Below are 12,240 nucleotides of genomic sequence, written 5' to 3'. Positions count from 1 at the left end.
GTAAAACTGGCCCTTAATGTGTGTATCCAGGTTATAATCATTCAGCCTCAGATTCCCAGCAACTCCAAGAGTTCTCCGGCCTCACAAACTAACAGTCCTGTGAAGGAGCCAAGCCCTGAGCCCTCAACCCCAGCCAAAAAGGAGGAGGATCCAGAGGTACACTCACAACTAGTCTTGGCTATTAGAAACATTGTTGACATGACCAGTGCACTTTGACAGGAAGAGACCATCTGACTGACATGGCAATAACTAATTACAGCAGTGTTGTAGTACTTGAACTTGTGGAGGACTTGAGTCTGAGTTTGGTGTTGTCTTGAGTACTACAACAGTGAATTAGGTAACACTTTAGTATAGGGATCAATTCTCACTATTAAGTAATTGCTTATTAGCATGCCTAATATTAACATATTGGCTGTTTATTAGTATTCATGAAGCACATATTCTGAATGAACATATTCTACATCCCTAATCCTACCCAACACCTAAACTTAACAACTACCTTACTTACTATTAATAAGCATCAAATTAGTTTATCGAGGCAAAAGTCGGTTAATGGTTTGTTAATAGTGAGAATTAGACCTTAAAGTGTGACCCTGAATTACAGTTCATCCATATCTTTCTTATCTTGGAATTTGGGGATGCTGGAGCCTATCCTTTGGGCCTTGGGTCATAGGCAGGGAAATAACATCGATGTAGGGCTAGTCTATCATAGAACCACAGTTAATGCATGTGGAATACATGTGACACTGGACCACAAAACCAGTCATAAGGGTCAATTTCTTTTTTTTAAATTGAGATTTATGAATCATCTGAAAGCCAAGATACGACTATTTGAAAATCTGGAATCTGAGGGTGCAAAAAAATCTAATTCAAGTTCTTAGCAATGCATATTACTCATCAAAAATTATGTTTTGATATATTTACAGTAGGAAATTTACAAAATATCTTCATGGAACATAATTTTTTACTTAACGTCCTAATGGTTTTTGGCATAAAAATAAAATCAATAATTTTGACCCATACAATGTATTTTTGGCTATTGCTACAAATATACCCCAGCGACTTAAGACTGGTTTTGTGGTCCAGGGTCACATACAGTATAATTGAGGGTATCTTATTACTAATGGCTCAAATAAAACTTGAATTCAGGATTTGCCATTATCCTCAAAATCTTTTGTCAGATTGAGTGACTGGTTCTTAAAAACTGGTCAGAAATTTGGTACCTTGAGTAACTGAGAAGTGGCATTTAGGCTAAATAACTGTTGTCGTGTTTAGACGTGTTTTCAAGTTAAATTAGTTCTGAAGAGTTGTTAACATCAAAGGTATTTCAATGTTTAATACATTCACTTTATTAACCTTCTGTCCTACAGAAAATTGCCTTCATGGTCGCACTAGGCCTGGTCACTACAGAACACTTGGAAGGTGAGTTGCATTCAGGGTTTAAAATTACTAGATGGTAACCTGCTAGATCCGGGGGGAAATCAGCCATGGTGGGAACACACTTATCAACTCAATAGCCAGTTTGGCAGGTTATGATTCATTTTTTGAGGTTATGATCATAAATTATGTCCTCCAATCAGGAGCCTCCAATATTAGCAAAACAAAGCATAAAGAGGGTTGCAGAATGTACGAGAAATGCCACATGAATGCCACTTCAGTTTCTGAATTTGAACTGCGGTAGCAAACAAGATGCTGAATTGTAATTATAATATGAATTAAATTTAGTATAATTAAAATGGAATAAAATTCAAAGTAGTTATCAATCAATAGACTGATTTTTTAAAATGATTATTATTAAGATTTTTATTTTTATTTTTTTACTTTATTAGTATAGTACAGTGTAGAAGTGTCAGGAAGCGAAGTGGGCAGGATCTGGAAATCTCCTTTAGCCATAATTCGAACTTGGGACGCCTGTAGCGCAAACGACTCTATATGTTGGCGTGCTGCTCACAAGGCTACCGGTGCCGACTATAGACTGAATTTTTGATGTCAATATTTGTTATTAATGTGATGGTCATTTTGTGGTTCTGTTTGTTAAAAATCTTTTTGATGATTGTTAACTGTTTTGATAGTATTGATCTTGGAGAAATATGTCTAGTCAGTAAAAAAAAATGCATTATACGTTTTAGCAAACAAAAGAACGCATTCTTGGTGGTACATGACTGTGTTGAATTGTTTGAAATTGATTTCATTTCAAATTCCAATTCAACATCCTGTGTGTTGTGACCAATTACATTTAAATTAACACTGAAAGGAGACAATTATTCTGATTTCTGCTTAACTTTGAATGAAACAATTGAACAAATTTAACAAAAACTAAGAAAAGGATTCAATATGAGATGTTGGGGTTTAAAGTTTGTGTTTTCATTTCTGTCAGAGATCCAAAGTAAACGGCAGGAGAGAAAAAGGCGAAGCACAGCTAACCCTGCGTACAGCGGACTGTTTGAACCAGAGGTCTGTCTGCCAGTCATAGTTTCTTTAAATAATTTTATGGCTATGTTCATTTGTAAACATCTTGTATTTTGCTTTTCAGCGCAAACGACTTGCCTCCAATTACCTGAACAGTGCGATGTTCCTGTCAGCGAGAGGTAAAATAGATTTCTACTTCTGTCAACATAATGGTCTTGGAGTTGAGCTGAAAAAATGATGCATGAAATGCACAGAAACATGTTTGAACAGAATAAAGTGCTCATGTTTTAATAGTTCTTTAACCAGTGACTTTGACATGAAAGGTTGACTAATAAAGCCAAATCCTAACTGCTTTAACCTGCTGAATACACGCCAACATTGCTGTTTAACTCTAATAACTCAGTTTTGTCAGTGTGACGGCTACTAACCTACTGTATGCTTTTACTCACACGCTAGACTCTGAGGAGCTCTGCTGGAAGGTATGACTTTAACATCACTCCGTGTTTGTGAATCTCATGTGGCAAGAATATACATAGTTTTTGAGATTTGTTTTGGCCCTATTTTAAATATACAAAAATACAAATATACAGAAATCAGAAAAAATTTATTCTGTCCTCATTTAATTACCCTTGCTGTTCCAAACCTGTATGACTTTCTTTCTATTGTGGAACACACACACACAAAAATGTAAAGTTACGGTACTTTTCCATACGAGTAAAATGACAATATTCAGTTGTCGGCATAAAGTAGCTACTTAAAAAAAATTAAGTAAAATTGAAATACAAGTTAAGTAAATTACAATTGAAGTACTTTACAGCCTTGGTCAAAAAGCTGTTTTTGACCAAATGTTTTTTGAACTGGCAAAAATCAAAATGAAAAACCTTTCAAACTTTCTAACTGTGTTCTATCGTAAACAAACACTGTTGATACTCATAGCCCATTATAACTTACCGATCAACTAACATGGTCATTATAATAAAAGAAAACATAAATAATCAAAACCAGTATATTAGTCAAATAGCACTATTTGTGTCTGCAGAGTTTCATGTGACCAGTCTGATGCATCGCTGTGGAAATAGTAATGTAATATGTTGTAAAATAACGAACTCCTTAGAGAAATCTCAAAAGGGCTCAGAATATTTAAAATGTTAATTATTTAAATTTTGGTCACACTTTATTTTAAGGTGTCCTTGTTACAGTGTAATTATACATTTACGTAAAGAGTAATATTAATTTACTGCTTGTACTTACTATATGGTTAGGGTGAGGATAAGGGTTTGTGTTAGGGTTACTTGCATATAATTATGCATAATTTATTGTTATTATAATAGTAAGTACATGTAACATTTATAACAAGGACACCTTAAAATAAAGCGTTAGCTAATCTTTTACTTGTGAAAGGGCTATTAAATAATATTTGAAGTGTTTATGAAGAATTGCTGACAGACTGTTGTGTGGTTTGTTTCTGTAAATGTGTGTGGACACAGGAGGAGCTGCAGCATGATGATCACTGTGCAGTGTGTAAACAGGAAGGAGATCTTCATCCGTGCCACACTTGTACCCGCGCCTACCACCCCGACTGCCTGCATCCACCTCTCAAAACTGCCACCAGGGGCATATGGATGTGCCCCAAGTGCCAGAAGAAAGTATGTTCCTCTTTGCTTTGAACACAAACGTTATAAAAACCCCAACAGCACAAGGATGTCTTTAGGCGATTTATTTGATTTTTTTATTTTTTTTTCATTTCATCTGGACAATGTAATAATCTGCATGGATACAAACTAAATTTTTGTCTAATGAAATTACCAAATAAATAAATTGATCTTGTTTTAGGAATAATTAGATATTTTTACTAGAATATATATATAGCTGTCCTCTTTTTATGTTGTAATGATAACATAAATTCAACATTTCTGCTGAAAGTGCCTAAGTCATATTGAAAAAAATGACCTTCTGCTACAAATACATAATTTAGGGGAAAAGCGGTTGGGAATAATTATAAAGTAAAGTAAAGTAAAGTCGTGACGTATTGTCAAGTATGGTGACCCATACTCGAAATTGGTGCTCTGCGTTTAACCCATCCAAGTGCACACACACAGCAGTGAGTAGTGAACAAATCCACACACACACACACACCGTGAACACACACCCGGAGCAGTGGGCAGCCATGCTGCAGCGCCCGGGGAGCAATTGGGGGTTCGGTGCCTTGCTCAAGGGCACCTCAGTCGTGGTATTGAGGGTGGAGAGAGCGCTGGACATTCCCTCCCCCCACCTACAATTCCTGCCGGCCGGGGGCTCGAACTCGCAACCTTTCGATTACGAGTCCGACTCTCTAACCATTAGGCCACGACTTCCCCCGGGGGAAGGGGGAAAGGGACGTTCTCTGCATTTAACCCATCCAGGTACACCTGGAGCAGCGGGCAGCCATCAATGCGGCGCCCGGGGAGCAGTTGAGGGGTTCGGTGCCTTGCTCAAGGGTCTCACCTCAGTCGTGGTTGCCGGACCTGAGACTCGAACCCACGACCTTCGGGTTACAAGTCCAACTCTCTATCCATTAGGCCACGACTGCCCCCTTCTTTACTCTTTACTTTACTTAATATTCTTTACTGTAGACGGTTAGTAATTTTAGAAGATTTTTTTTTTTAATTTTCTACTGGTAAAAGCCGTAATTTGGTCAACATTATTACATTTAGTTGCCTCACCCCAGATTTGATGTGTGTCTGGAAGACGTATTTTTTATGAGCATTTGCTCATCAGCAATATGTCTCTAGGACATTTCTCGGACATCAAATGTTGATGTTTATGATTTAGAGTGCATGTAAAACTTACTTCTTAAAGAGGTTTATTAGATGTTTGTACACAGCAGATACTTTCCAGATTAAATTATTTTTAACAGATATCTTGTACATGTGCTATCTGGGACCATGTAAAATAAAATTACACTGTATTTTAAAGGACAATATATACGGAGCCCCTAAAGGGACATGATGGTGGAAAAAAAATCGGGGTGAGTGGAAAACATTAAGGGTGGGAGGAAAAAATATTTTTGCTTTTTTTTTTTGTGTGTTCTCTCGCAAAACCTTTGCATTCCCTCGAGAAACTTTAGGAGCGGTTTATACAGTTTTATTTTGAACTTAAACTCAAGTATAAAGAAATAAGATCAGTGCTTCATTTAAGCTAATATTAATAGCCTTATTGAGACCCTTGAGCAAAGCACTGAACCCCCAACTGCTCCCCGGGCGCCGGAGCATTTCACTTTCACATTCACATTAATAATACTACTATTAATAAAACAGAATAGCCCAGAATATGAACGCAACATGCTGCATGTTAAGCTTTTTCTCCCCTATAGGAAATGGTTAAGGTGGGCTAATGAACAAAGACGGTGATTTAAAAATACCTAATCTGTTTACAGTTTATATTACACACAGAAAAGCAGATGAGGACAGAACGGAACATGCAGTTTCACGTGTTTTCACCCCCGTAGACAAAACATTATGAAAAACTCGTTAGCATGTTGCTTTTCTGTACATAGTGTATAGACTATTTTTTATAAAATATAAAATTTGGTCTTTTATACACGCCCCTATATTTATCTTTGTGAGAGAATGCAAAAGTTTTGTGAGGGAACACAAAGTTTCTTCAATGAACGCAAAAGTTTTGAGAGAACGCAAAACATTTAAAAAATATTTTTTCCTCCCAGCCTAATTTTTTTCCGCCACCATGTCCCTTTAGGGCAGGGGTGGGGAACGTTGATCCTGGAGGGCCACTCTCAGAGTTTAGCTCCAACCCTGAAAAGAAATATCTAACTGCATCCCGAAGACCTTGATTAGCTGGTTCAGGTGTGTTTGATTAGGGTTGGAGCTAAACTCTGCAGGGACACCGGCCCTCCAGGATCAACGTTCCCCACCCCTGCTTTAGGGGGCTCCAGAAATATATGGAATGTTTTTAGACTTACTGTTTTTTAAGCATGATTTTTTACAATAAAACTTTAAATTTTCGTTTTTTTATATATTTAACAATATAATCATTATTGGTGTTGTTTAGAAGTTTGAAGTGTTGTTTATTTTCTTTGTGAATTATTAATTCATACATTAGAGATAATGAATTTTTGCTTACACATAATACAAAATTATACACTGAACAAAAAGGAAAAGGCAGAGCTATAGTGCCCAAGTCTTTAGGATTTGTTCATCTAAAGAAGACAAACAGAATTTGCTCATTTTCTGTTCTATTTCTTTTTTGAAGGTTTTGAACAAAGAGAACTTGTCTTGGCCACAGAACTTCATCCAGTCGTATGTTACACATAAAACAGGTGAGCTGTCGAACACATCTCAATGCACTAGCACTCTTCAGGACTCAATTCTCAGGGATGATGAAGCTGACGATGATGGTGATGACGTGTATGTTTGTACAGTGAGAGAGGAGGAACGCAGGAAGCTAATGAGGAGAAACACTGAGCTGAAACTTGAGTGTGAACATCTGAGTGAGGAGGACAAGAGACTTTGCGATTCTCTCTCGGTAAGAAACTGTACTAAATAGGGCTGAGTTGAAATATACAGGTACATCTCAAAAAATCTGAATATCGTGAAAAAGTTTTTTTCTTGTAACTTATTTCAAAAAGTGAAACTTTCATATATTTTAGATTCATTACATGTAAAGTATAACATTTCAAAAGTGTTTTTGTTTTAATTTTGATGATTAGAGCTTACATGACAGTCAAAAATCAGTATCTCAAAATATTAGAATATTCACATTTGAGTTTCAATTAATGACCATCCCTACAGTATAAATTTCGGGTATCTCTTGTTCTTTGAAACCACAATAATGGGGAAGACTACTGACTTGGCAATGATCCAGAAGACAATCATTGACACCCTCCACAAAGAGAGTAAGTCACAGAGGGTCATTACTGAAAGGGGTTGCTGTTCACAGAGTGCTGTATCAAAGCATATTAAATGCAAAGTTGACTGGAAGGAAGAAATTGGGTAGGAAAATGTGCACAAGCAACAGGGATCACTTACATTTCACTGCTAGTTATACTCTGTATAATTGTGTATGTGACGAATAAAAATCTTGAATCTTGGATGACCGCAAGCTTGAGAATACTGTCAAGCAAAGCCGATTCAAATACTTGGGAGAGCTTCACAAGGAGTGGACTGAAGCTGGAGTCAGTGCATCAAGAGTCACCACGCTCAGACGTCTTCAGAAAAAGGGCTACCAAGCCACTTCTGAACCAGAGACAACGACAGAAGCATCTGAACTGGGCTGTGGAGAAAAAGAACTGGACTGTTGCTCAGTGGTCCAAAGTCCTCTTTTCAGATAAAAGTACATTTTGAATTTAATTTGGAAATCAAGGTCCCAGAGTCTGGAGGAAGACTGGAGAGGCACAGAATCCATGTTGCTTGAAGTCCAGTGTGAAGTTTCCACAGTCAGTGATGATTTGGGCTGCCATGTCATCTGCTGGTGTTGGTCCACTGTGTTTTCTGAAGTCCACAGTCAACGCAGCCATCTACCAGGAAATTTTAGAGCACTTCATGCTTCCTTCTGCTGAGTCTGACAAACTTTATGGAGATGCTGATTTCATTTTCCAGCAGGACTTGGCACCTGCCCACTCTGCCAAAGGTACCAAAAGCTGGTTCAATGTAGGGGTGTAAGAAAATATCGATACACGTGAGTATCGCGATATTTTGTTTGGCGATACTGTATTGATTCTCCAAAACGGAATATCGATATAAAAAAAAAAAATCATACAAGATTCATGGCAGTTGTTTCGTTTTGAGTTCATATCCCGACCGCTAGTCTTCATCTCTGAACTTAAACAGTGACTGGAAATACTAACATCAGGGCACTCTACCACTCTACTAATGTTAGCGTTAATATAGCTCGCTCCAGTAATGGAGGATGAAAGAATTGTTCCAGTTCTCGTTTCGATGTACAAAGCTGAAGTGTGGCGCCATTTGGGCTTTTGTGATAATGTCCGCCCCGGGACTGTGGCGCGAGCGCAACCTCGGTTCTGCCGCGTGCCGCGTCCCATGTTGAAGAGCCTTTGCGTGGGGCGCGGCGGGCAGTAGAGTCGCCGTGCAGCTGCAGCTTTCTCTCGTAATTCAGGGGCGTTTTGTGCAGTTGGGGCAGTGTTCGCGTCGCAGTCTCGGCGATTCTACGCGGAACATAAATACAAACTGAAAAACCTGTGAAATCTAAGTTGAAAAGTTTCTGAAATGAGTGACAAAAAATATTGACCTTTTTCACGATATTCAAATTTTTTGAGATGTACCTGTAGACTACCTAATTTTAATCTTGATTTTAACAAACCAATATTGATTCTTAAATATAAAAAGTAATTTTTTTGTAAGATTATAAACAAGAGTTGACATTATTATAAGGATGAACTGATCTGATACTCGGTATCGGTATCGGCTCCGATACTGACATTTTCTGCTGGATCGAGTATTGGTCAGAGGGGACAATCCAAATCCGATATTCTGCGTATACTATTGTGTTATTATTTAGCCCCACGAAAGGCTCAAAAACATTCTAAAGTACCATACATTTTTTGTGCACAATATTTCAAGTGTTCTGAATCTGTTCCATAGTTCAATGTGTGGTACAGATACAAGTTAACGTAAACTTTTCTCTACGCTGCAGCTGTCTGTTATCCTCCATTCAGCATTCAAACTGTGTTGCGTTTGGTTACTGCAGTCAAAACGAAGAAACTCTCTTCAAGAGCGCACAATTATTGAGTTTTAAAACTGTTAAAAGAAAAGGCTCAATAAACTATTGCACAGATATAATACGCATCAATATCTCTTCCCTTTGTGCTTTGAACTTTTCTATGCGGAGCGTGTGTTGTATGGGATGCGCATAAGCGCGTTTTGCCACTGTATAGAGCCTTTCGTATTATAATACTTTTGCGCAATGAATGATTATTAATAGTCTTTCTTGTTCTGTCCTATCTATCATATATTGCTGCCTTCACTACTGTGCTATACATTTAAAATAAATTTCTTTTAATTTTATAGTATATATTTATATATAAATATATTTACTTTTTTCATGAATGTATTTTGTAACAATACAAAGAGCAATTTGTAACATTTTACCAGATTTAGTTCTACACTTATTTACTTTTCCCCACTAAATAAAGTTGTTTCACCAAATATTTAGATTTTATGATTTTTCTAGAGTACCTTTTACTGCTGAATTATCCACTAACCTAGTTTATAATAGTATTTTTGTCAAAGATTATGATTATGTATTTTTTTCATTTGTTATTTTTCATTAAAATGAAGTTGTCTATGTGTAGTAGACTGTGTTTAAAACACCAAAGAGTTACAATCAGGTCAACAGAAATCAGATCAGATCGGTTCTGAAAAAATTGTTTTTGCATCCCTAATTTTTTTACAGCTTTTTGGAATATATTATTACTCTAAAAAGGGCAATCTGATAACAGGGTTGATACATAACCTGGGCACAGGTTCATTAATTTTTAAACCAAGCAACTGAAAACCAAGTGAACATAGAAGAACATTAAAACTGTGTCTGACATTGCTCTGTCATACAATTTTAAATCTGTGTTCAACAGAAATGCATTGAGCTGAAGGGGCGTCTTTTGGGTCAGCAGCGGGAGACTCAGACGTCCCTTGAGCGTCTCAAGACTCTGATCCGACTTATCCAGCGTGACCAGATGATCCAAGTAACTATGACGGCCACCACCACCACCGGAGCATCACTGCTCTCGCTGCCGTGGATCAAAGCCACGGGCAGCAGCACCAGCACCACGGCGCCCACAGCTGGCTCCTCCGCAGTACTGCACAAAACCACACTTCAGCCGCAAGGGAACAACTGACCCCGAGTCCACACAAACACACAGAACAGCTCTCTACAAGACCACCGAACGTCTTTGTAAAGAGACACGGACGGTGATATCCAACCAACGTGCATTTTCTTCTGGTAACGTCTTACCATAAAATATTGGAAAATTTTGAGAAAAAAAAAAAAAAAAAGTTAAAAAGAAATTATGAGCGTCATAAGTATTTTTTAAAGCTAACACACAGTGCTCACAAGATTTTTTTTTTATTCACTGTTTTTTAATGTATTATTTTTCTTGGCCTTAATGTATTTATGACTAGATTACGATGCTGTTGCAAATATATGAAATAAGTATTCTACATAGTTAGAAACATTTGTTTTTATGCTTTGCGGTTTTTTTTTACTGGGGTTTGGTGTGTGTGAGTATCGGGGGGGAATAATCGTTCGCATTTAGTTATTGAGAAGGTTAGCGTAGTTATAGTTGAAGACAAGCGACATATGAAATGGAGAGCACTGTACAATGGTATATCGGAATAAACGTTTGTTTTCAGTTTTTGATGAACAATGTTTGCCATAATAATTCAGGTTAAAGCGAGACAGGGAAATGTTTTCGTTTTTTTCATTTTGTGTGTACCTGCGAGCATACAAACATAAAAAAACCAACAACAACACAAAATAATTTTTCAGTATTAATAGAGAGAAAAGAACAAAGTATTTAAGATAACAACAGAATTTAGCCTTTTTAGTGAAGAATTTAGTATTTTCATGCTGATGCCTGATTTCAAATAAGTATTGGAGAGAGGGATCTTTGTACATATATGATTTTTTATTTTATTTCGGCTGTCCCAACAACACAAACGAAAAGGCCATTTGAGTTCTTTGAGTGCCTGATCCCGGAATCCAAAAACTTGTGTTTTGTCTCCCCACTATATAAAATATGCCAAAAACCCTTGAGTGTTTTTGTACCGTTAACTGTTTAATGTTTTCATCTCATCTTGCTCTCTTGTTTTCATTTTCTTATTTCACATCACTCCAGGATTATCACAAGTTGCATTATTATTATTATTCTTTTATATTTTTTAATTGTTAGAAGTGAACACTGCCTGATGAATAAATGTAAAGAATTCATATCTAAAAAGGTCAATGGAGAAAAATAGGAAATGATTTGAATGGATAGTACTTGTTTGGAGGGAAAGTTTAGCATGTTCATTTGAATGGTTTGTCTTCCTCTGTGGTTCGAAAAAACAAACGCCGCATCCCTGATGGAGTTACTACAAAATGCAAAAGAAATAGCAAGTCGCACACGGTTAACGACAGCACTATCGTTTTCTCAACAAAGGATATTTCATTAAAAAACAAACATTAGTTTTAGTTTTGGTTTAGTGTTAAATAAGAAATATTATCATTAATATATATGTATACCTTTAAGGGCTAACAGACTTGTATTTAACAACATTTGGAGTAAAATTAGTTTTTTCTTTCTCCTGTTTAAAAGGAATATCTACTGAATTCATATACAGCTCAATTCGGGTGTTACATTTGGTAGCTTCTGTAAATTGTTTTTTGTGTAACATTTTCTATGAAGTCTGTATATATAATGTAATATTATGTGGTACCATTTCAGTCAGGTTCTATATGTTAACATATGGTATTGCATTAACTTGCTTTCAAATAACAGTATTATTACAGCATTTATTAATCTTTGTTATTTATTTAATTTATAAATATATAATTGTTCATTGTTAGTTCCTAATGTTAAACTGGAATTAAACAAATTTACAGACACAACTTAAGCTTCACTGATACTATTATAGATTAAAATGATATTTTTTTATGTATGTATGTTTTTCCAATTGCAGATTTGAAATTCAAAACAAACCAATATTAATAAATGTTGTAAAAAAGGTGTTATTATCAAATTATTTTATAATAAATAAATAAATATAACCACAGTTATACTTATTAATGGTCACTACAACACATTAAAATGAGATCAAGACTGTTGTTATTTTGTGTTAG

At 36.3% G+C, this 12,240-nt stretch overlaps 1 protein-coding gene across 1 annotated transcript in view; it reads left to right on the top strand.

The window, feature by feature from the left end:
• Positions 1 to 10,398, top strand: part of LOC306858643 (PHD finger protein 21B-like) — a 42,603-nt gene extending 32,205 nt beyond the window's left edge. The window contains exons 5-13 of the mRNA XM_079399263.1: positions 31 to 156; positions 1,371 to 1,422; positions 2,378 to 2,454; positions 2,534 to 2,588; positions 2,866 to 2,888; positions 3,897 to 4,055; positions 6,658 to 6,724; positions 6,827 to 6,930; positions 9,995 to 10,398. Of these exons, the coding sequence (XP_079255389.1) occupies positions 31 to 156; positions 1,371 to 1,422; positions 2,378 to 2,454; positions 2,534 to 2,588; positions 2,866 to 2,888; positions 3,897 to 4,055; positions 6,658 to 6,724; positions 6,827 to 6,930; positions 9,995 to 10,258 (927 nt within the window). The 3' untranslated portion in view covers positions 10,259 to 10,398. The remainder of the gene's footprint in view (positions 1 to 30; positions 157 to 1,370; positions 1,423 to 2,377; positions 2,455 to 2,533; positions 2,589 to 2,865; positions 2,889 to 3,896; positions 4,056 to 6,657; positions 6,725 to 6,826; positions 6,931 to 9,994) is intronic.
• Positions 10,399 to 12,240: the final 1,842 nt, after the last annotated feature.

This window comes from Barbus barbus, assembly GCF_936440315.1.
Source record: "Barbus barbus genome assembly, chromosome: 39".
Taxonomy (NCBI): domain Eukaryota; kingdom Metazoa; phylum Chordata; class Actinopteri; order Cypriniformes; family Cyprinidae; genus Barbus; species Barbus barbus.
This window is presented reverse-complemented; position numbering and strand designations above follow the sequence as displayed.